The 26,028-nt window shown below is 39.0% G+C and overlaps 1 protein-coding gene across 1 annotated transcript; it reads left to right on the top strand.

Annotated features, from left to right (window-relative positions):
* The first annotated feature begins 593 nt into the window (after positions 1–593).
* ap2b1 (adaptor related protein complex 2 subunit beta 1) lies at positions 594–25,114 on the top strand. The gene is made up of 22 exons (XM_028595146.1): positions 594–746; positions 2,427–2,481; positions 2,571–2,676; positions 3,719–3,854; positions 5,146–5,391; positions 5,803–5,993; positions 8,230–8,451; positions 9,080–9,200; positions 9,756–9,851; positions 10,749–10,864; positions 11,281–11,446; positions 12,960–13,058; positions 13,626–13,885; positions 14,669–14,861; positions 15,554–15,595; positions 17,220–17,372; positions 17,968–18,113; positions 18,461–18,590; positions 19,015–19,099; positions 20,253–20,339; positions 21,420–21,574; positions 22,589–25,114. Exons 2-22 carry the CDS (start codon positions 2,445–2,447, stop codon positions 22,661–22,663), a joined length of 2,862 nt encoding a protein of 953 aa, XP_028450947.1. The 5' UTR covers positions 594–746; positions 2,427–2,444; the 3' UTR covers positions 22,664–25,114.
* Positions 25,115–26,028: the final 914 nt, after the last annotated feature.

Genomic DNA, 26,028 nt, shown 5'->3' with positions numbered 1-26,028 from the left:
GTCTATGGGCACAACAAATCCTGTTATGGTTCAAGGAACCTATAAAAACAAGGAAAAGTCATACGTGATTAGAATTTTGCATTGGTGCCAGACGTTGGTACCACTTTTATTTAAGGTCATGGCAAATCCCATGTATAACACGTCATATCTATGTTGTTTCACCTTGAAGTGAAAGATATTTTCACAAAATAAAACGCATTAAGTGATGTTGACTGATGCTTTTTTTTTTTAAATCTAAATGCGTGCTTGTTTTCTTTGTTATTGGTCTCCATTTAAAAAAAAAAAAAAAAAAGTACCGGTAAATCTATTCGATTTTATTTACATCAATGAATATAGGTATATCTATATAAGTGATAGAGGTCGCAGATTCATAGAGGCAAATAAAATCTGACGAGTAGCGCCACCACCTGATAATAGGAAACATTATGTTAGTCCTCCTGAATATTATTAAATAGCATTAACAGTTGGATTTTTGGGTAGTTATTGAAAACAAAGATGCTCTATTATAATTAAATGCATGTAGAATGCTACAGGTTTGGCACCAATGACGTATGTTTTGAAAATGACTGTTTCTTCATTCTATTTTCCTCGGTATGCTATCAACTCGACAGGGAAGTTGTCTAGTTTCCGATGACAACGAATGTACCATCACAATCCCGATTCTCCATCTTCCTGCAACCAGGCAAGGGACCAACCTGCGTCTTGCACCCTCCGTAACATTCCCCCGCTGACATACACTTAACCAGGTATCTGGAATATTCCACAGTTTACCATTTCTATAACGGTGTTGCTATTTGTATGTGGTTTCGTGGCGAACAGTTAGCTGGGTAGTTATTCACATTATGCATTACGTTAACATAGCTCCCTGTCAGCAGCAATGGAAACTGGGCCGCTGTTCACTCTTCTGTTTGGATGTCAGATTTAATGTTATAGCAATACAAGACTGGCTGAAAACGCTGGTTACAACACAGCTAATTGGGTTTGTAACGTTAGTTTGTCGTTGTTAACTAGTTAGCACCGCAAGTCCAGAGGTAACGTTAGCGTTAGCACTGATCAGTTAGCTAAACTGGTGCATTTACGTTAACGTTAGCATGCAGCAAGCTAACGTTAGGCTGTGGTTCGAGTTAATTTGAACGTATGAGGGGGGTGAAACCATAGTCTATGTCTCGAACCCGGTAATAAAATGCATCCTCGGTCAAACCATATTCCATTGGTCAAACCATATTATCTTATGGGTCAAACCATATGTTGATAGGTCAAACGTTTTGACGCCCAGCGCATTATCGAAAATGCCCAAGCTAATGGCTAATTGGTTAACTATAATTATTTAACAAATGAAATTGATTTGATTAACACATAAGTAAAAGTACTCACTATGCAGAATGCATATATCACTGGATTGTAATTATTGATGATTTAATGTGTGAGCATCACTAATGTTGCAGCTGGTGTCTATTCTATCTATTAATCGATTTGTATTTTCATTAATAATTGAATCTGCAAAGTAACTATTGTGGTAAAATACAAGTAGTGGAGTAGAAGTATAAAGTAGCATAAAATGGAAATACTCAAGTGAAGTACAAGTACCTCAGAATTGTACTTAACAGTGCTTGAGTAAATGTACTTAGTTACATTCCACCACTGGTGGACACCTGCCCATTTCTCTCAGCCATATGTGATTGTTGAATATGTCATTCTAAAATCATGTTTGTTTTCGCAACATACACTTTTGAACCTAATCTTGCTTTATGTTAACTTACATTTTTATGTCTTGTACTTTAGCTGTGTTACTTTATACACTTGTTTTCTAGTTTTTTTCTTACTCTATTTTTTTTTACTCCTAAATCTGACTGTGAGCAACTGCAACTTAACAAGGAAATCAATAATGTATTCTGATTTATATGCTGCTATGATACTAATGATAATCCAATTTCCTTGCGGTAGTCATCCCAAAAGGATCAATAAAGAGAAGTCTAAGTCTAACAGCCTCTACTCCTCTGGGAAGGATTTTCACAATATTGTGGAACCTGCTTGGGATAAATTGCTCCCACTCAGCTTCAACAGCGTTAGTGAGGTCAGGAATTGATAATGGGTGGAAAGGCCTTGGATGGGGCTGAGGTCAGCGCTCTGTGCAGGCTAGTTAGGTTCTTCCACAAATCCAGCCTCAATCCATTTGAATCTGAATACAAATTACAGATCATATCAAAATGTCAGCCAAATCAGATAACATTGTAGGCAGCACGGATAAATTAAATTACTGAACTTGTGTCACACATTGTCGCAAACCAGATCTGGGTGGAAGTAAAAACAAATGGACATTGCATTATTAAACGTATTGTATGTGGAAAGGGAAACTGTGGGTGCTTAAAGGAATCATTGATGCAGTTTTCGCTGATCACATGATGCAGTGTGTTTCTTCTGTACAGACCTAAAGGACAACAATCATGACGGACTCCAAGTATTTCACAACAAACAAAAAAGGTGAGTAAGGAAGGAGGTGGTGCTGAACTGTGTCTGGCAGTACATTCAAACTGTGCTGCTGCCAACACTCACTGTGATTCATCCAACAGGGGAGATCTTTGAACTGAAGGCAGAGCTGAACAATGAGAAGAAGGAGAAGAGAAGAGAGGCAGTAAAGAAGGTCATCGCTGCCATGACAGTTGGCAAGGATGTCAGGTACTTATTTAAATCTAAACTCTTGTAGAACTGTCTGGATTTATGTCAACTATCAACCGATTGTGGTTTGTCCAGCAAATAAAGGGAGGCCAGACTACAATTTTGTTCATCACATACTTCTATAGAGCTGAAAATATTAATTGATTAGCTATCAACTATTTAATTTATCGCCAAATATTTAGTTTTTATTTATTAACTATTTTGATAATCGATTAACCAGTTTGAGTAAAAAAATAAAAGGAAAAAAAACTCTTAAAAGTTTCTTCTCTCCTCTTTGACAGTAAACTGAATATCTTTGAGTTGTGGACAAAACAAGACATTTGAGGACGTCATCTTGGGCTTTGGGAAACACTGATCCACATTTTTCACAGTTTTCTGACCTTTTATAGACCAAAAAACGTATCGATTAATAGTGAAAATAATCAACAGATTAATCGACACTAAAAACAATCGTTAGTTGCAGCCCTATACTCAAGTGGTATTATCGTGGTAGCTAACAACTGACTTCTGCTTATAATTCTTCACAGTCTTGTATCACTGTGCAAGTATCTGTCGATTCAGTTCCACTGAATTAACTGATTTAACCCTCAACTAGCCCTTTTGCACTGCAGGAACTGTAAGTGATAGGAAGTGATACTAAATACAAGGTCTAATAATTCTCATGGCTTGCCGACAGTGCATTCAATTGTAATTGGTCAAGCAAATTAGGCATTAGGGTGGAAACGCATGGAAGAACCTTGTGCCAATGCATTATACGGTTCCTAAAAGTGAGAAGGGATGTAGTGGATGTAGGAATGTGGAGAAAACAGTTCACATTTCCCCACCTTTTCCCATCTGGGCAACAAACCTGAACACTGTTTTGTAGAGTAACACAAATGAAGAAGGTTGAGCTTTCAGATCGTCCGAACATATCTGAGAGAGTTTATATTGGCCTTTAGGGTGACTTGTTTATCACACTGCTCACGATTTAAACATAAGATAAAAGAAACAGCCTTGAAGCCTCATACTGTAAACTGACGGAGTCCTCTTGCTTTGCTATCAGTTCTTTATTCCCAGATGTGGTGAACTGCATGCAGACCGACAACCTGGAGCTGAAGAAGTTGGTCTACCTCTACTTAATGAACTATGCCAAGAGCCAGCCTGACATGGCCATCATGGCTGTCAACAGCTTCGTCAAGGCAAGGCCCTGAATGAACCTGATTTGTTTTTCCAACTTGGTATTATACTGCCAAGGTATCTGAAACTATGACTACATATACTGTACTGTGCGCTTAGGCAGATAAATATAAATAAAAAATTGAGTTTATATTTTTCCCTGTCCACACTCCGATGAGAAAGCAGCCTTTTCAGATTTATCCATTCTGGACAGCGTTTTTGAAAAGCTCAGTTTTTGGGGAACGAAAAGATGGATTTTCATATTTAGCTGCTGTAGTGTGGACATGACTGTGACTCCCACAGTTTCCCATCACAGAGTTCCCACAGAAAAGAGTCATCAGAGCTCCAACGATAAGCCAATATGTGGATTAGCAGAAAGTTGATAATAATTTGTTTCAGTTATTTCTTTAAGTAAAAGTGATAATAAAATCAGTGGTTCCAGCTTCTCAACTGGGAGGTTAATTTAGTTTGTCATATAAGGCAGTAAACGAAACATTTTATGTGTTTCTGTCTGTTGGTCGGACGAGAAAGGAATTTAGGTAAATTCCCCTCGGGCTGTGGGAAGTTACAACAAACATTTCAGCTATTTTATCACATTTTATAATCCAAACGATTAATGGAGAAGATAAATGACAGATTAATAATCCTTAGTTTTAGCCCTAATTGTCATGAATTGAATTGAAGATGTGTTTTCTACACAAGACAAGTCATGAATTTCAAGTTGCATGCTCTGGAGATGTCAGGTAAAAATGTATAAAATTGTGATTGATTTAGCATGAACATGTTTAGGAAAGGAGTATGGTAGTATGCACATTTGTGTTGACATTGTTATTACATTATAATATTCTTTAAAGCTGTTTTTCTTCCCGAAAAGAAAAGCTGTATTGAAAACTTTTTCGTCATCACCACCCACCAGACAAAACTCCAGAGAAGATGACACAGTAACGATATTCCAGGCTATTATTAAACTAGTCTGGACCCAGCTTCTTATGTGCTTATCCATCCCCCTTAGGATTGACCCATCTCCCAGAACAAATAATCTTGGGCTGAAAGGAACCTGGGTCCCTGCAATCCGACATAGGTTATCATGTATCCCTGTCCAAAATTCCAGGACCTTAACACAGGACCATAGGACATGAAGTAATTGTCCGTCCTCTGTGAAAACTATGTTGGGTACTACTATCAGACGTTAATTAGCTGGAAGTTTGTAATAAATACACAAAAGGATACATTTAAGGTCTTAGATTTGCTCTGACTTAGTCATAGAAAGTTATGGAATTTCCCATCACAACTGCCTTTCTTGTCTCCCTCCAGGACTGTGAGGACCCCAACCCTCTGATCCGGGCTCTGGCCGTCCGTACCATGGGCTGCATCCGGGTGGACAAGATCACAGAGTACCTGTGTGAGCCGCTGAGGAAGTGCCTGAAGGATGAGGACCCATACGTCAGGAAGACGGCGGCTGTTTGTGTGGCTAAACTTCATGACATCAATGCCCAGATGGTGGAGGACCAGGGCTTCCTGGACTCCCTGAGAGATCTCATTGCTGACTCAAATCCCATGGTAGGTCTTGGTTCTTTTCAACCTGAGCCTTGTTTTGGTACGTTTTGACTTCATTCCCAAACAGCCATGGAAACAGAGTTTGATTAAAATGTATGTCATGTATATCTGTTGTTCAATGTTCAACACAGCTATAGCGCTGTCTACCTGCCGCACATCATTCTGTGACTCCGCGGGAAAAATGAAACCCGGGAGGAGGCCTTACTAAAAATGATATACTGTATAAATGGCGTTCTTTTCACTGTTAGTCTTGTTTGTTGTTACAGGTTATTTAAGACTATTGTATGAAAAATGACAGAGTTTCAGAAAAATTCAAAAGTTACATATAGTCACTTTTAAAGAAATGTTGATTTACAGTGAAGTTGTTGATGAGTCCAAATAGCATAATAGCTACTAAACGCCTCCGTCCTTTAGGTTGTGGCCAATGCAGTCGCTGCCCTGTCTGAGATCAGCGAGTCTCACCCCAACAGCAACCTGCTGGACCTCAACCCGCAGAACATCAACAAGCTGCTGACAGCCCTCAACGAGTGCACGGAGTGGGGGCAGATCTTCATCCTGGACTGCTTGTCCAACTACAACCCCAAGGACGAGCGCGAGGCCCAAAGGTAGCAGTCGCTCCTACTTAAGTATGGAATGTAGGCTTGTGCCGATTGGCCGTCATACCAACTATTGACTTTTTTTTTTATTTATTTTTTTTTTACTCATTTTCTATTTAAACTTCACAAAACCAGACATACACCATACACATGTTATGCATTCATTAGATTGTGCCAGTAGAGAGATGTGACTGAAGTCTCCAGAGGCCAGACTCAAACAGGGACGGTATGGTTCGTGGTCAACCCCTAAACGCCGGGACTCCCCCAAAAATGTACATAGGCTATTAAGTATTTAAAAGGAAAAATATTTTACATGTTGTAGTTTACAAGTTAATTTCTGATACTAAAGAATAGGGATGTAACAATGCATCGTGAATCAGTTAAAAATGGATTTAAATGTGTAAAGCTCACAACCGGTTGAGATAAAAAATGAACCGCAATGCAATTTTTAAACAGCCCAGGGCATGACGCTAGCTAACATTACACAGCAGGTAAATAATGTTAGCCTGCCGTTAGCTAGTAACGTTAGCTGGCTTGAACACGGTTAAAATGCTGAAAGCTAGATAGTGTAAAGTTTGACTGTATTTCACTGGAAAGGATTCCAACACCGGGACGTAATGTTACAACAGTCTGCAGCTAAAGACACAGAGGAGACTCTCTTATGACTAGCTTTGAGACAGAATGGACATTGCTGCTGTAAACAACAGAGACGGGACTTGTGTTGCGTTCAATGTTGTTGTAACATACCCTTCTGCTATCTAGGTTTTTTTTCTTTTTGTTGTTTTAACAGCAAATTACTGGTAATAAAAGTTGTTCTTATAAGTTATTGTTTTTACATTTTAAATAAATCATTTAAATGTAACCATATGGCCTTAGCAATAAACAAGCCTTTCTTTAATTTTAATTTTATTTTTTGTTATTTAAGATAAAATATTATTTCATTTGCTTTTGATAAAAGGGCACATCTGCTGTTTTGCACAGTTTATTTAAATAAAAGTAGGGCTGCAGCTATCGATTCTTTTTGTAATCGATTAATGTAGCACTTTATCGATCAATTAATTAATTTTCTTTTGCATTTTTAAACAACCCAAACTAGGGAAAAAAGCAACATTTTTGGAAAAAAGCAACATTTTGTATTGCCTACATTGCTTACAATATCATCTCTCAAAAACTAAACATAGTGCATTTAAGTGCCATATTACATTGTTTTTAAAGAATATTTTTTTTCAAATGATATCAACCTCAAACTAAGGCATACATTAAACATACACAAACATTACATTAAGTTGTGCAACTTAACTTTCAACCTGTTTCAAGTTTCAACCTGACTGATCTGTATATACAGTAGGCCTATATGTAAATATTAGTTATACTCAACCTATTTTCATTTATATATTTGATTATAATGTCACACAGCTCTGTTACACTTATGCTATTAGATCGTTGATCAGCTGTTTCTCCGTGTAGAGAGAGAGAGAGAGAGAGAGAGATGCGCAACAATCAGCTGTTTTTCCGAAGGGATAGTCAACGCGTCAGCTCTTTAGATCAGATCGTGGTCTCCACTACGTATTTTCTTGTCTTTGATTTTGGTAGTTGTTGTGTTTGGTGTAGTTTCATCGTCCATACGACTCTGTGATTTACTTTAGTCGGTCCGCTTCGTGGAATGGAGGATTAAGTTAGACTCCATGTTTTCTGTTGAGATGCTAAAGCACTGACGTTACGCTAGTTTGATTTTGCAGTAGACAGACTGTACAGAGTTTTAATTACGTTTGAACTGATTCCAAACTTTGGACACTTTCTGTCGTTTTCTCCAGCCTGTCTCTTAGCCCCTCGCTATAAACGCTCTGGCATTGTGTCGCCAGCAGCAGACTGAGCCGCGTCTGTGCGACAGTAATAATACTCCGTGCGGGAACACCGTCCGTCAGCAATACAATGTTGGTAACATTGATTTAACGAAGCTTCTAGGCAAGTCGTTTTGCATCGAGGATTTTTTATAATCGAATTATTCGAGGAATTTCATTCTGTTGAAAAAAATTGTATCGTGAATAATATTGAATTGTGAGATGGGTGTATCGTTACATCCCTACTAATGAAGAATGGTGAAATTTAAAACTGTAAGAGCAGACATAAGACCAATACACACTCTACTTTCTCTTTTTAAATGATGACTTACTTCAGATTCAGATTGTTACCCTCCATGTCCCTTACTGACTCTCACCTTCTCTTACCTCCCTCCCTTTAAAAGCATCTGTGAGCGTGTCACTCCCCGGCTGTCTCACGCCAACTCTGCAGTGGTGCTGTCAGCTGTCAAGGTGCTGATGAAGTTCTTGGAGCTGTTGCCCAAGGACTCCGACTACTACAACACCTTGCTGAAGAAGCTGTCCCCGCCGCTGGTCACCTTACTCTCCGGAGAGCCTGAGGTCCAGTACGTGGCTCTGAGGAACATCAACCTCATCGTCCAGAAAAGGTGCGTGATCACAAACCGCAAAAGCTGGCTTGTTTTCTCTGATGCAGTTGACTCCCTGTTGCTGCTGCCCATGATATACTGTGTTGCTATCTTAAAAAAAGCATCATTAACCAGTGGATTTAGCTGTGTGGGGATATCCTGGTCCTACAAGCTCTGCTAATAGGCATTTCTTCTTCTCTTTCTTCTATTGTTTTCTGTCAAACAGTCACACACTACAATCTTCTAGAAGCTGTTGGTCTTCGGAACGATTTTCTCTGACTGTTAGCATGTTCAGGCTGTTTTGGGCCCACTGCTTTCTAACATAATATTATTTTAGTGTAACTGGGCTATCTAGACTCTCAGCAGTTGAAGCGTTGCTAGCCTAGCAGCATGAGGGCTACAAACAACCCATAATACAACACTCTCCAACAGTAAGAGCCGGTAGTGCTCCACTCAAAGGGAACATCTGCTGTTGTAAATGTGTGTAAATGTCTCGTCTTTCATTTGAAAATGTTTTGTTTTTTTTCTTTTCAGATGTAATTTTGATAAAGACAAAACATTGTCATATATTCAGGCTTCTTCTATGACTTGGTTCTTTTGGATCAGGTCTTCCCACTGTCTGATGTGTAATGTGCTGCATTGTGTGCAGGCCTGAGATCCTGAAGCAGGAGATCAAGGTGTTCTTTGTCAAGTACAACGACCCTATCTATGTGAAACTGGAGAAACTGGACATCATGATCCGCTTGGCCTCTCAGGCCAACATTGCCCAGGTACCAATATAGGAAACAACTACATAGGGACTTACATAGGATACTTTTGCAACATAGGGGTTTGCTCTCTTTAACAATTATGTTTTATAGTAGCAAATGTAATTGTATGTGTACATGATTGGAGGGAGTGAAATATAATGAATTTCAGGATGGTATTTGGTCTTTTAGGGCTCAAAAGAACCAATATGGGATTTTCATCATTGTGCCTTTTGTATACATCCCACTACGTGTACGGAATTGAAGTAAACTACATAAACATATTAAAGCTTTAGTGCGTCACTTTTTGATATTAATGAACGTCCGTTACATTCCAGCCATTGCCAAATGAGTTGCTACAAAGCTAATTAAGACTATCAGCTCCACACAACTCTCCCTGTATTTTTTTTTGTTCAAATCAAGTCCATTGTTAATAGTTTTAATAAAAACCTCAAACTGGAACAAAATCAATAAAATTGAATCACAACTGAAAAAATAGCTGTTAAATGTGTGCGTGTGTGTGGCGTTGTATTGTGTACACATGCGGTACATTTCACTGCCGTTGTCTGTCACTCTCAGGTGCTGGCTGAACTGAAGGAATACGCCACCGAGGTGGATGTTGACTTTGTGCGCAAGGCTGTACGAGCCATCGGACGCTGCGCCATCAAAGTGGAGGTAAGAAATGCATAGTACTTCATTGTGATAGTAGTAATATCCGAATACAGGTGAAGTAGCTCACTCACTAATCAGAGAGTAAAATAATGAACCATTCATAACACAGTGAAGGATTTATGTGTCTCCTCGATGGCGAGAGCTTTGCTTGTCTCTTCGCTGTGTGGTTATTGAAGAGTTGATTCTACCTGTCGTTTCGGGGTCGCAGTTGAAAAACAAATTATGTCTTTAAAGCTACAATGAATATACTGCTCTTTTTGTCTCCTCTGTCCTGATTGATAGTGCCTGTGCCCTCCGTTCATTATTAACATTACATTTATCAGGTTGTGACATTTTTATTGCAGATTTAGAGCATCTAGTTTTTTTTACATATCATTTTAGCTTTAGTTTAGAGCTGCAAAGATTAATTGATTAGTTGTCAACTATTAAATTAATCGGCAACTATTTTGATAATCGATAAATTGGTTTGGGTAATTTTTTTGATTCCAGCTCCTTTAAAAGTGAATATTTTCTAGTTTCTTCACTTCTCTGTGAGAGTAAACTGAATATCTTTTGAGTTGTGGACAAAACAAGACATGTGAGCACTTCCTTTTGAGCTTTGGGAAATGCTGTTCGACATTTTTCACAATTTTCTGACATTTTAAAGACCAAACAACTAATCGATTAATCCAGAAATTAATCGACAGATGAATCGATAATGAAATAAATCGTTAGTTGCGGCCCTACTGTAAGTTTGATGTTATGGATTGTAGCTTCGGGTTTCATAACCCACTTCAGTTGACTGATTCATTCTCCAATCTCTTCTGCATGTAGCAATACTTCGAGCCACAGCAAACAAATTGCAATGACAAGTCATGTTATGAGTCGTTACTAACTTTTATTGTCCTTTTCCCCCTTCAGCAATCAGCTGAGCGCTGTGTCAGCACCCTGCTGGACCTGATCCAGACCAAGGTCAACTACGTGGTTCAGGAGGCTATTGTGGTCATCAGGGACATCTTCCGCAAGTACCCCAACAAGTATGTCTCCCACTGAACCCTCTACACCTCAAATCATTTTATCCCCAAAGATGTTTCTGTCATTTTAAGTTGTTCTGATCACTCGGATGTTTGTTCAAGTGTTCATTTTAGTTTTATTAAGTTATTTGATTCAATAAAAATGGTGTAAAACGGCATAACTGACAGCTGGGATTGACTCGTGATTGGTCGGGCGGGTGTATGGGCGGGAAAATTACAAGATAGCGGCGCCCGTATTTGGGATATTTTGGCTTCACTTTTGTACAGTGGGAGGAAGTGGGGACGCATCATCCATCTTTATATACAGTCAATGGTTTTTGACCAGCAATCACATTTACAGCACTCATAAAGATGCTGACCTCTATATGCCTGCAGTAAAGTTTCATTCTGACCATTGAGATTGAGATACTGTTCTTCAGGTATGAAAGCATCATTGCCACACTGTGTGAGAATCTGGACTCTCTGGATGAGCCCGATGCCCGTGCTGCCATGATCTGGATTGTTGGCGAGTACGCCGAGAGGATCGACAACGCTGACGAGTTGCTGGAGAGCTTCCTCGAGGGCTTCCACGATGAGAGCACCCAGGTGGGTCCATTCATTTTACTAGCAATTAACTGAGATACAGTATCTTTTTTTTTGTGTGATTAACATTTTTTTTTATCAAAACATACAACGTGAGATACAGAATCTTAAACCGTTACTGACATCAAGGTCAGCAAATACACAGGTTGTGAGATGCAAAGAGTTTGTCAAATTCTGCACCTGTCCAGAAAGGTGTATTTTGTTGGTAGGGTTGAATGTTGTAGAATTTGAGATCAATTCATCCCTGTTGAGTTTGGATTCATCCATCTTCCAGGACCATCTTAGAATTTTATTGATAGGCTAATAATAATTCCTGTTTATTTAACTATTTGTTTGTATTTTCTTGAATGATGTGCCCATGGTTTCCATCACTTATGATAACCTTGTGCTCGTCAAGCTAATTTCTGAGGTCGTGGACGTTAAGGAAAAACTTTTCATTTCATTCATTTCACATACGTGAAGAAAGTTTGGGAGACTCTGATTGAGAACAGAAGTATTTAATGAACACTTAATTGAGGAGAATTTAGGATCACACAGTATAGCGTCCATCCCAACTCTCTAAAGTTCCTGTCCTCCTGAAGGTGTATTTAAACTCATGCTGGAGACTTTAAGTTTAACTGAACCTTTTAATGTAAACAAAGATATTGCAGGCGCCTAAAACACAAATGCTGAAGCCTAGTTCAGCCTATCTCTCTCTCTCTCTGGGAAGTGTGGCTGTGTGGCAGGCTCACCGATCTCCAAAAGGAGATGGCCCTGAATCAAAACATACCCTTATCATGCAGCTGCCTAGATTCCCTGAATCAATAGAGGTAAAACGTTTAAGTACTCCTCTGCCTGGGAAGGTTATGAGGTTATGTTGGACACTGACCTGAATGAGACCACTGTCTCAACTTACGTAGCATGGATTTGTAAGCTGAATATTCCACCACAGCGTACTTTCAGACAGATTGTAAACAAGCCAACAGTTTAGCTGCCAGATTCTCTAAACCACTTTATTGGAGGTAAGAGTGAGCACACTCTATAAAAATAGTCTTGGTCATATTAAAAATGGACGGCATTTAGTCAATAATACCTCATTATACATAGGAAAACGAGAATAAAACTAATGAAAGTACGTTAGGTCAAAGTTGAACAAGAGGTTGTTCTGTAAACTTTTTTTTTCCCAATCATGCCCTGTTAAGCACTAAGAATTCAAACTAAACTACCAGTGACTAAAACCATTCATGTCATTGTGTTGTGCACACAGTTAAGCATTCAGTTTTCCTGAATGCTTTCGAGATGTTTCCGTAATTGTTGCTAGCAGCTGCATGTGGTAATGCCTTCATGGCAACCATAACAGCGTGGACATCCCCCCCCACACACATTGCTCTGTTTGGTTGTTTCCAACTCCCACTGCGAGGATGAGAAATGGACTTTTGGAGGCATTGTAACATTGAAAATACAGTAATATAACTGTATAATATTATAATAGAAATATAATAGTAATAAAAAAAAAATATATATAATTGATTTACAGGTCCAGCTCACTCTTCTGACTGCCATTGTCAAGCTGTTCCTTAAGAAGCCGTCGGAGACTCAGGAGTTGGTACAGCAGGTCCTCAGCCTGGCCACTCAGGTGAGTGTCGTCTTTTATTCTGTGAAAGTGTGGTTTTTCACCGGTTGGATGATTTATTTATTTACTGCTGGATAATGTTGCATGTTTTTTTTCCTGCTCTGGGTTGTTAGCATTTCTTTAAACCAATCACAAACGTCTAAGGCGCCCCAATCCGGACGCAGCGACGCTGGCTCTGCAAAACAGAGTCGGGAAGGAACTTGTTTTGGTGGAACATTTGCATCCCACAAAAGAAAACGCCAAATAGAATATTACATTAAGTTAACTGTTCACACAATACAGTAAGGTAAGCTATTTAAATTAGCTGGATGCATGGTTAAACGTAATTTCCTCTTACCAGTGTATCGCTGTGTGTACTTTATCGACAATAGTCCCACACAATGCAACCAAAATTTGTAAGGCTTCTGGAAAGCCGTGCATGTGTTTGGATCTCTCCTCCGCGCACCGTTGATCCCGACTACTACTATAGTAACAGCTAGTCCAACTGTAAGATCTAATTACTAAGCTAAATAAATGAGTAAAGTAAATGTAGTTTACAGCACGTGTGTTTCTCTCTCTGCTCCTCTGCAGGACTCTGACAACCCTGACCTGCGTGACAGGGGCTACATTTACTGGCGCCTGTTGTCCACCGACCCTGTGACTGCCAAGGAGGTGGTGTTGTCAGAAAAGCCCCTGATATCAGAGGAGACAGACCTGATTGAGCCCACCCTACTGGACGAGCTCATCTGCCACATTGGCTCCCTGGCCTCTGTCTATCACAAGCCCCCCAGCGCCTTCGTCGAGGGCAGCCACGGAATCCACCGGAAACACCTTCCTGTGCAGCACAGCAGGTCAATATAAAGGCATTTTTGCTCATCAGCCTTCTTATTATTCATTAACATCGTCATGCAGATATATATTACTAAACTAATATTTCATGCATGTGACAATTGAGAAGGCAACACAAAGACAAACAGACTGTACTGTATATGTGCCCAAACACCAGTTTTTATGCTCATGAGCAATGTTGCATGGCCTAAACTCATCAAGTAGGGAATGCAGTCTACCATATGATATATGTAGACTCAGAACACTCCAGTCCATATACAAAATGTTCTAGAGAACAGGGAAGTGCCCAACACTCTGAACATATTGCCCCATACAGTATCTCACTGATATTTTAAAAGATCCGGTGCTGTATATTGACAGGAAATTGTGGATAATAGGTTTCACTTAGTCAGGGAATGTTCACAGGCTTGTCTTGTTTAATAATAATTAAAAAGAAAAAGGCCAATAAAAATAACACATATGTTTTGAATATATTAAAATTTCTGTTTTTGCGCATTATGGGGGCATAAGAGGGCAAACCAATCCAACGGGAACACAATGATGTAGCATAAGGGGACAAAATGTACCAAAGAAGATGAGAACAACCTGCAGTGCTTTGCAGAATGGTGTTGCTGGCCTTGGTTTGAATGTGTCTTTAAAGACCCCATAAAATAGACACTTTTTAAAGTTGTATACCTTAAGATCTTCATAACATTAAACTGTATTTTTTAAGTATTTGTGGCTATTTTTAGCAATACCAGTTAATCTCAAACCCTTACCAGTACTACTGTTTTCTCCTGTGATAGCATTGATACAGGTGAGAGCCCAGTGAGCAGCGGACCAGCAGCTGCCATGGACCAGCCACATGTGATCCCCAGCCAGGGTGACCTGCTGGGTGACCTGCTGAACCTGGACCTGGGCCCTCCAGTCAATGTGCCCCAGGTCTCCTCCATGCAGATGGGGGCGGTGGACCTTCTGGGAGGAGGCCTGGACAGTTTGGTGAGCTTGAACACACGCACACTGACGCACACTGACACACACACACATTGATAGGTTGATTACATCCGCTCACACCACAAAATCTCTGCAGCCGTTATTAAATGCATTGTTTTATATTTATATATTAATATATTTATATTTTTAGAAAGCGGTAAATGACAATATTTTGTCTTGCATGTAGTCATGGCTCAAGACTTTTAATCTCATAACGGTCAATATCTTATTTTCAAATGAAGTTTTGCTGAAATTACACCTACTCAGGGTTATAATGTTGCTTGTAATTAAAATTGCTCAATGATTTTAGCTCTTTAAACTAAAAATATACCTCAAATATTTTTGAAATGTTTAAAAATCCTGACTAAATTAGGTACATTAACATGTAATGAACATGATTGTTTTCCCAACAAAGCTACATTAAACCTTGTTGTCTTTTTCCTCTGTTGATGGTCACTTTTCCACTTCTTTAAGCTGCTGGAATAACTGGACTCCTTCGTAACCTTCTGGCACATTTTGATGTCTTGTTTTAATGTCTAACACACCATGCCGAGTTGCTATTTTCCCAGAAAGTAAGGGGTTCCTCTTGATGGGCTGCGGTTGCTAAGAAAGTCTCTGTCTCTGTCTTTGTTTGTGTGTTTGGTTTGTGTGTGTGATGTTTGGATGCTGTCTTTGGGGGCCTCTCTTCTCTCCTGTAGCTGGGGGGAGACCTGGGCGGCGGTGTTGGGGGAAGTCCAGCAGTAAGTCAAGCCCTTCTGTTTGGCAGTCTACCTGTCTGCATGCTCGCTGAATTTAACCCTAACACTCTCACACCAACTTCTTCAACTTTTTTTTTTTAACTTGGCTCCTCTGTCTCATACACTTATATATTTTCGGTTAGAAGACCATGCTGAAGTTTTGCATGTTTTAGCCCATTTTCTGTCCTGAAAAAACCACCCCACAATTTTAATTTGCACTCATCTTGGTCTGGATAGGACATCCATAAACATGCTACTATCCATGATTGACAGTTCTCACTCAGATATCAATACAAAGCTTTTTGTTTTGTTTTCGGGTTATGCCCGTGAACACGATATCTCAGGAACCCCTGGAGGGAATTTCTTCAAATTTTGCTCAAACATCCAGTTGGACTCAAGGATGATGATTAGATTTAGTAGGTCAAAGGTAAAGCTCACTCTGACCTCACATAGCACGTTTTTGGCCATAACTAAAGAATTCATATGCTAATTATGACAAAGTTTCACACAGATGTCTAATAGGATAAGATGATAAAGTGATATTTATACCCAAAAGGCCAAAGGTCAACCTCACTGTGACATCATGATGATCTGCAAAAAACCAGCCATTATTTGCCATTTACTTGGGTTATTGGATTGGAGATTGTGAGCATATTTCACATTTGGTCGGGTATTGAATTAGTGACACTAATCTTGGGTGTCAACCTTGAAACTGTGGTGATCGTATAGATCTCCTGTGCTGCCGGGTTGAAGATGTGTGTGTGGTAGGGATGCTAATTTAGATTTTTATTCTGAGCAATAGTTCAGGTACCGGTATCGGTACTCTCGTTAACGGATTATTAACCGTTAACCGACAGCAGGCAACTGAGTCCCAGTTCACCCTTCCACAAGGCTTGTTTGTTGTATTAATCAGTCAAAATTAATGGTTAATTATTAACATCACTGGTGTGAATCATCCATGTTTTGCCAGAAATACGCTTAATACCTTTTTTATTAAAATCCTTCGAAGTCTTCACTACATATATTATTATGAGTCTGGACAGACATGGATGTAAACTGCAACTTGACTGGTTGGTGGAGGCGTACAACTGCCAGGTGGTAATTCTAGTTACATCTGGATGAATGAACAAACCTGTCACTCAGCTGTAACAGAGTTGCTTGCATGATGTTTTTCCCATTCGTGCAATTTACTTCTTTCTATGTATACTTACATGTTGACGACTTTCTAAACTATACTAGTTCACTAGTTTTCTTTCTGCAAGTGCTAACTGATCTGAAAAGTTTGCAGTTATAACTTTCAAAAATGTAAAACACAATCGTATGATTGGGAGAGTGGTCATTATTTTCATTGTAGCTTTGTAATTAATGGGCTAAAACACACAAACCAAATGTAGGCTGCTTTTAAATTCACCTCACATTTCACACTCTGTCATAAGAGCTTTGGCTTAACGCTTGCTATAGTGTATTTTTTTATTTTTTTATTGTTTCTTTCTTTTGGCATGACTTAAGATTGTCTGTGTGCTTCTCTTTGTAGGTTTATAGCAAATTGTCAAGTTGCCAGTGATGCGTACTACAATTTTGGTAACTTAGAGTGTGTGTGTGTGTTTTGTTGTTGTTATTGCTTTAGGTGGGCCAGAACTTCATCCCCTCATCTGTCCCCAGTACTTTTGCTCCGTCCCCTACACCAGCTCCTCAAGCGGTCAGCAGTGGCCTTAGCGACTTGTTTGAGCTTTCCACAGGCATGGCCAACACCACTGGAGGCTATATTGCCCCAAAAGCCGTGAGTTCAGACATCTTCAGAATTCACTTGAATAATCAATAGCACGCATTCAGTTCATTCACACAATAAATTACAAAGCTACAAAGTAATGTGAGACCTTTCACGGTCGGGCAGTGTTACATGTGGTTTAAAAGTGTAATAAATACACTACCGTTCAAAAGTTATGAATCATGTTATATAGATGGTTTTCTTCTTTCCTTCAATAATAACTATATTTACAGAGATAAAAAACATATATAATTCAGACACCAAATGTGTTATTTACACTTGAAATAGTTATGGCTCCAAAAGAAGAAGAATAAAATGATTTAAACCTCCATTTCCACAGTGTTGCATGATGGAAGAACACTGTTGGAATTTGGATGTTGAATTAGTTTTCCAGTCCAGAAAAGCATAAGTGATCCTTGATCGTTATTGAAGCACAACCGTGCTAACCTTTTGTTTCTATTGTGAAGTTTGAAGAAGAGCTTTGCCAAAGCAACATGTTGCCACCTGAATGGACCAAATCAAGCTTTTGTGAAAGGAGATTACAAACCTTTGAACTGCAGTTTATATGCTATCTGTAGAATTGATTACACTGGTACTGTTATCCCAGGTGTGGCTGCCTGCAGTGAAGGCCAAGGGACTGGAGATCTCTGGAACCTTCTCTCGCCGCCAGGGCCACATGTACATGGACATGACCTTCACCAACAAGGCCCTGCAACACATGACCGACTTCGCTGTCCAGTTCAACAAGAACAGGTCAGTGAGATGACGCACAGAAAAACTTGGTTAGGCTACGTTATAACTAACCTAATGTGCCAAATGGTTTGTTACACAAAACCATCTGAGAAGACATCATTGTTTGGAAAAGGGCAGGCACGTTTACCTACCTGGCAGGTGATTGGATGAACCATCTGTCTTTCACGTCTGCCATTGTTGTTTTGAACAAACAGTGGGGTCACATTTTTACCAGTAGAGCTGCTATATTAGTCTTTTAGCAAGGTGTACCTCATGAATTGGAAAAGGAGTGTATATACTGTATTAATGCTGAATACATGTACTGTACTGCCACCCATGTTTGACTTTTGTTTGTTTCCTACATGTAGTTTTGGGATGATCCCTACCAGTCCTCTGCCCGTTCACACTCCGCTGATGCCCAGCCAGACTATCGAGGTGTCTCTGCCTATCAACACCATTGGGCCAGTAATGAAGATGGACCCACTCAATAATCTGCAGGTACAGAAGCACTCACTCACCACACATTTGAACAGCAGTGCAACACGTTTAAAAAGTTACAGACTAGGGCTGCAACTAAGGAAGCCATTAATAGATTATCAAAACAGTTGGTCGATTAATTTAATAGTTGCCAACTTAACGGTGAATCGACTAATCTTTGCAGCTCTAGTACAGACCAACATTTGTTTCAAGTCCGCCTTTAATCACCATCTGTATCTCCGTCTTGTGTCTTTCTGCAGTGTTTTTCGGAGCATGATGTGTAGTTTCTGTTGTCCCGTGAAGTAATATGACGATAATTTAAACCCCAGCTCATCTCCGCCGTAGAGAACAAGCATGACGAGTAGAAAGAGTGTTGGAACATTTCTTGTTAAAGCCAAGTTATCCAACCCGAAACCCATGTCCGCTTTTGTTTTCTCGTGCTCAGGTGGCTGTGAAGAACAGCATCGATGTCTTCTACTTCAGCGTACTCATCCCTCTCAACATATTCTTTGTCGAGGATGGAAAAATGGGTATGATTGTGACGCACAACTTTATTAAACATCATCACATCTCTCTTCACACCACAAACAATATCTTCCACAATCTTTAAAGCAGGGATAAAACATTACTCGGGAGATGTTTATTTATAGTTATACTCCCATTGGATGTGAAATGGTTTATGAAACAGACATGCAGAGTTTAAGACACTCTGACATTTCATGATGGCTTTAGGATTTATATTTATGAAAGCAAAGATTTGAATGTTATAAGCAACTTAAAATCTAATTATGTAGGTGAATGTCACGTGCTGAATCTACAGTCCTGAAATATTGAAAAACCATCTGAGTGTAAATTAAAACCCTCAATTTTAAGTTGTGCAGTTTCAAAAATCTATATATTTGGGATTCTCATATTTCAGAGATAAAACCAAGTGACCCAAAAACTACATTCAAATGGCTCAAATTCAACAGGCTCAGGTCTAAACATTCATATCAGGTCAAAAAAAAATCTAATTGAAACTTGAACATCTGGTTATACCAAGATTAACAATCTATCCTAAATAAAATACATATATCAGACCTCTGGCCTATTTTAAAACAAGAACTCTGTAAAAAGAGTCTTTAATACACACTTGATGGCTACATACAGTACATGCAGTGGTGGAATGTAACTAAGTACATTTACTCAAGTACTGTACTTAAGTACAAATTTGAAGTGCTTGTCTGTTTTTTTTCATGCCACGTTCTACTTCTACTCCGCTACATTTCAGAGGAAAATATTGTACTTTATACTATTGTACTCCACTACATTCATCTGACAGCTTTAGTTACTTTACACATTAAGATTTTTGCACACAAAACACGTCGTTAATAAAATATGATGCTTTATTATAAATTAAACTAGCAAAGAATATAACGGCCAAGTCCAGCTGAAATGATGAGCCGATTAAACACACTACTGTTTGGATCGTTTCCAGTTTCTAAAATGGGAGGATTTTTTACACGGAGTACTTTTATTTTTTAATACTTTAAGTACATTTTCCTGATGATCCTTACATAGTTTTACGTAAGTAACATTTTCAATGCAGAACTTTTACTTGTAACAGAGTATTTTTACAGTGTGGTATTAGTACTTTTACTAAGATCTGAATATTACTTCTCTTTTTTTTCCTCCCCTCTTCAGAGCGACAGGTGTTCCTGGCTACCTGGAAAGACATCCCCAATGAAAATGAGCTACAGTACCAGATAAAGGAATGTCACCTAAACGCAGGTAGGCCACGCTTGCGATTAAAGTTGTCCTCAGTTTCACAGCAATGTTTCTAACGTCTTGTTCTTTCAAAACAGATGAGAAAATATCTCTGGTGGATAAGTACAGTTGATCAGTTGTTGAAAGTTGATCTCCTCCATATTATGAGGACCTGTACTTTTATTCAATCCATTGGTGACTCATGGGTTGTTTTTCTTCTCTGTTATAACTAATACAAATTGGTAGAAAAATACACTAATTAGAATTTGTTTTTTTTTTCCATAGGAAATGTAGTCCCTTCACTGCTCCCATAGGAGTGGTTGTTACTTTCTGTTTAAATTATTTTTTAACATTTCTAACTTTTTCATTGCTGCAGTGAAGCTTCATACACGCATAATCATAACACATAGTTCTGGCCTAAGTTATCTCCCACCCCCCACCATCATCTACAATAAAGCCTAGATCTTAGATCTTTTGCAGTTCTGCCGCAGTGTCACTTTAAGTTCTAGGGACGGGCATTGGACGCCAGCAATAGCTATCAATACCGTGATGCTGTACACATTGGAGATTTGTTGCACAAATGTCTTATGCCGCAGCATCTGTCCCTGTTGTTCAAATAAACATGAAATTAAAAAAATAAATGTCATCAGATGTCACGTCTCCCAGCTGTTTTGCCAGCTACAACTCATCCAAAGACCTCACTCTTCTCTCTGTGTTTTCTTTCTCCTCCACATGCCTATCTTGGGACATTTCCTCTGTAGGACACTTACAACTCGCCCATAATTGAGCCACTATTATCCTGGCAGCAGGACGGCTAACAACCCATGGTGGTTGTTCTTAGCCGGCCCGGTGCTGTAGAATACCTGGCCAGGTTTACTCACATCTGAAGGGTTTCCAGTCATAGTTAATTGCAATCCTCTTAGAGCTAATTAACTGTCAATTCCCTGATAACCCTTTTTGCCAATAGAGTGTGCATTAGCTCGTGTGTGTACATTAGTGTTAGTGCCTTTAGTGATTACAGCCTCTTGTGTGTGTGTTTCATGTGGTTTCTGTTTGTTCGGTAATTCAGGTGTTAATTACTTGACCTTGGTTCTGGTCTTGCAGACACAGTATCAGGGAAGCTGCAGAATAACAACATCTTCACCATTGCCAAGAGAAACGTAGAAGGCCAGGATATGCTCTACCAGTCCCTCAAGCTAACCAACGGCATCTGGATCTTGGCTGAGCTCCGCATTCAGCCCGGCAACCCCAACTACACGGTAGAGCATTCAACCATTTGCACTCAGCTTTTACTTTTGGGCTTTCAGCTGTGCTTAATGTTTGTCTGGAAAAAGTCCAGGCGACATTTTCATGGTTTACTTTTCAATGCAGGTCAGTCAGTCAGAAAGGCATAGAAAATAAAATTAAAAGAAGAACTTTAAGGTCTTGAAAACTTTAGGGATTGATTTTAATTTAATTTTACCAAAAGTCTAGACAATAGTATGGGCTTTTCTTTGGTCCTTTCTTTGTATTTAACACATGTATTGTCCTTGAGTAAAAGACACATTCTTCTGCAAACTTTGAATTTGGACAGATCATTTTTGGATCAAATATTGACTATGGTAGTTCCGACTACACCGACTACAAACAAATTAAAATGTGTGAAAGGAACAGTCGATCATTGCCGTTTACCCCTGTTCTCATCCTGCATTCCTCAACCGTACAGGGAGTCGTTTAAAGACTGGTTTGATTAGGCTCTTAACCCTTTGTGTTGTCTTCCTGTCGACTAGCAACTTTTTGTTTTTTGTGTCATAATTTTAAATGAAATTTGTTTTTCAACCTTGTTGTTGTTCTTTTTCGACACTTGTCACTATTTGCTGTTTTTGTCGATTTTTATCCCCAGGTTTTTTGTCACTATTTCCGACGTTTCTGTCTTTTTTTTTTTATTTAAATTTTTTTTTAATGTTTTTTTTTTTTTTTAAAGCTTTTTCCAACATTTTTGTCACTTTTTTTTCAAATGCTTTAAAATGAATTAAAACTCCCAAATTCAATAAAGGTAGGGAACTGATCATTTATTTGACCTGTGAAGAGTAATGGTTGTATGGAACCATCCACGTTAGTTTCTTTGACAATTTGGTTGAAAGAAACCCAAATTTCTGATGTGGAAACTTTTTAAAAACTGGTCAAATTTGACCCGAAGACAACAGCAGGGTTAAAACAGCATCTTGGCCGTATGTATGAGTAAAAGGTGTCCCTCCGTTGTAACTGTGTGTTTCCTCTCCGTTTCCACACAGCTGTCCCTCAAGTGTCGGGCCCCCGAGGTTTCTCAGTACGTGTACCAGACGTACGACGCTGTGCTGAAGAACTGACCTGCTCTCGCACTTTGCAACTCTTCTTAATCCTGACAACACACTGCAGTGTTTTATCCTTTTCTGCCATCTGCAGCTAACTGCCAAAACAAAGGAACCCAAACAGTAAATGATACTCAATCATTTGGAACATTGGGAGTGTTTTTCCTCTGAAGAGATCAACCAGGCAAAATGTTATACTGGATAAGTTGAACAGTACAAACACTGTTGACGTTTCCTTCGTTTTGGCAGTAGCAAGCGTTATTGAATCCACTTATTCAACTCCCCATTTTAATTTTCACCTCCCAGTGAAAACATGTCTGCCATTCCATCCCTAACTCAGTGTCTCTAAATGTTGTAAAGATGTGACCGATGGTGAACCTGTCATGACTGAAAACGAATCTCCCCAGTTTCCATGAAGCCATTGTTTTTTATTTTGAACGCTGTATGGCTCACACTCCTTTTTTGGTTTTGATTTATTTTTGATATTGACTTTGCTTCAGTTGCACCTACAGAATAATACCAGTGTTGATTTGTTCCTTTTTTGCCTTTTAATGTGTGTGAAGAGTCGAAACCAACGATGTGATCGTCAGAAGCTACTTACGTCTGTCCTACAGCAGGTTATAGCTTATTTCTAGCAACATGCTAAATTAACCAACATTATAAATCACATTGAGCACATTGAGCAGCATATGTACTCCTGTTTTTCCTGTCATGACTTTAACACAGCATCTTGTATTTAATGGCATTACTTAGGATATGTGCAGTGTGTAGATTGAAACTACTTTTTCCTCCCTAAGTATGAAACTGTGCAGTAATTGAAAAAAAAAAAACTAACTTCAAATGACATTCCAAAACGTTGGAAAAAGAAAAGAGCACCAGGAACTCTAATGTAACTACTAAATCCTGGCATTTTATTGCTGCTTCCCTCCTGTGAATTATGTTACTCACACTTTCCTGCCTGTCTCTTGCCTTTTGTGGTCCATCTGGAGACCTCTACGTCGCAGGTGGTAAAACACAGAAGCAGGTCCCGCAGAGGTCTTAATCACAAACGGCTTTCCATCAGCTTTCATGCATCAGTCTTTAACACTCCACCTTTTTTTTACCTCAGTTGACGTGAATGACTTAGGAATATTTTTTCTTTTCAATGTTTTTAATGCTCAAATTTTAAAACAAATTGTAAAAACAGGTGACTAGTATGCACTAGAGCATTCTAAATGCAAAAAGCAATCAAATGTGAAATGCCAATGCGAAGAAGCTTCAATGGAACGGTTTTGGCATGAAAGAGCAAATATTTACGTGATTATAAAGTCATGTTAGAACAACAAAAAAATGCATCCAGCGTGGTGAGGTTTCTGCAGGCTTGTTTAAGTGGAAGAACACAAAACGTCAGTAAAACAGACGGTCAAGACGCTTCTGACTGCAAGTAACGCACAGTACATTTCTTTAATTCCTGTTTAAATTGCAAGGTTGCCATAATTGAAAAGTGTTCACTTATGAGCTTGGAACCACTACACAAACCACAGCAGCCACTGACTATGTGCTCACACAGCAGTGCCACTCTGTTTTAAGAACATTTGCTAGTTCATTTCACATGTAATTCTTTTTGTAATAGCCCCGTTTACTGCAACCACATAGTTTCACATGGCTTTATGCACCTATATTGTCATTCCTATTTATTGTGCATCTACCTCTGCTGTTTCCTTTTTTAACCGGCTTTATTGTGGCTGTAGCTTCAATTCTGTAATGTGCTTTAAATGTTGTCGCCTTTTCTTTTCATACCAGTGTTGTTTCTGTAATCTTCATGCCATTGTTGTCAAGCCAGTCTAAACCTGTGGCAAGTCAGGCGGACCAATCACACAGGACCAAGCAGTCACGCAAATTAAATGCCAAGCTTGTGTTTTAACACCCTAGTGTCAATATAATCTCCTAATGTTGGCTTTGTGTGTGCTATAGATCATAGGGTGCATACGCCCTAAGGCCCAGAGTTGGGCCAGTTAAGTGTAGTCCAGTGATGGTGTAGTTTATGTAGCTAATAAATTAAAATGTCTTGGTATTAGCCTGAAAAGGAAATGAAGCCTAACTTCTATCTATTCAACAGAAAAGGCCCTTTCAGCGTAACAGTTGTGTTGGTAACACTATTTTCCTACATGGTAATGTAAAAATACATTTATGTGCCTGCATGAACCCACTGTCCATTTTATCCTTTTTTCGTTTAGGCTGTGGCTTTGCTCCATTTAAAAATTATTCTCCCAACTTCATGTCTCTGTTGTAGATCTCATGTTTCTTTTTTTTGAGCAGCATTATCTCCAGCACTCCCACACATAGAGGTATATCCACAACTTTTGCCAGCAATACAGAAAGTATGGTGAGAGCTATCTTATTCCTAGCATCATTACTGTAGCCCTGTTGTCAATGATTTGTTATTGTCACAGTACCACATCTTATGTCATTAAAATGTCAAAAACATGATGCATCACTGTGTGTTCATATCCTACTGCTATGATTGTAGAGGCGGGTGTATTGCTTGGGGGACCCAAGTGCGTGCAGTGTTGAATTTGGTGCAGTTTGGACACGTTGAATATTAAATGATCGAACAGCTCTTTTATTCTTCTTTTTAATACTGTAAATACTTGATCAGTGGTTCCCTGGGGTCGTTAATTCCCCAGCAAAAGGGAATCATTTCTTTTCACTGTAATTCCATCCATAAGTAACACTATAATAATGTATGACTATTTTGGGCATTGGTTTCAAACCTTTTCTGTAATAAAACATCTAAAAGCAAAACGCCTATCAGATGATTATGTGACGAAACCTTATCTTTATTTTATTTTATTGAGCACATAAGTATACAGTCACAAATGTATAAAATACGAACAGGTCAAGTACGCCAGGGGAGATACAACCAATAATAGAACAAAAAAAAGAAAGAAAACAACTCAATTTACATAAAGCATTTGAAAAGTACAAATAGTGTGTGAGTTCTAACAGCTTTCTTATTACTGCAACAGGATATATTAGATATATAATGTTTAATGTGAATGGACAGCTCAACGAAGTTAGGTGTTTTATTTTGGAATTTTGACTTATGGATGTAAAATTTGGTCAAAATTAAAATCAGGTTGATTACATAAAATTGAGAGGTGAGATTTGTGTCAAAGTTAATGAAACCAAAAAGTACATTTTCCCAGCACAAGGAGAATTCAGGGATGACAAAACATTATCAAATGCGGGTCCATGGTCTAATTTGCGTCACTTTGAGGGGTCCCTGATGGGGAAAAGTTTGCGACCCAATGTACAAGATGTTCTGGTTCACCCTCCACACCAGATAGTGGCGGCAGTGGTGTAGTCTATGTGAAACGCAGGTATACGCAGTAATATACCCA

This window comes from Perca flavescens, chromosome 13 (assembly GCF_004354835.1).
Source record: "Perca flavescens isolate YP-PL-M2 chromosome 13, PFLA_1.0, whole genome shotgun sequence".
Taxonomy (NCBI): domain Eukaryota; kingdom Metazoa; phylum Chordata; class Actinopteri; order Perciformes; family Percidae; genus Perca; species Perca flavescens.
The sequence above is the reverse complement of the archived record's forward strand: the minus strand, read 5'-3'. Positions and strand labels throughout refer to the sequence as shown.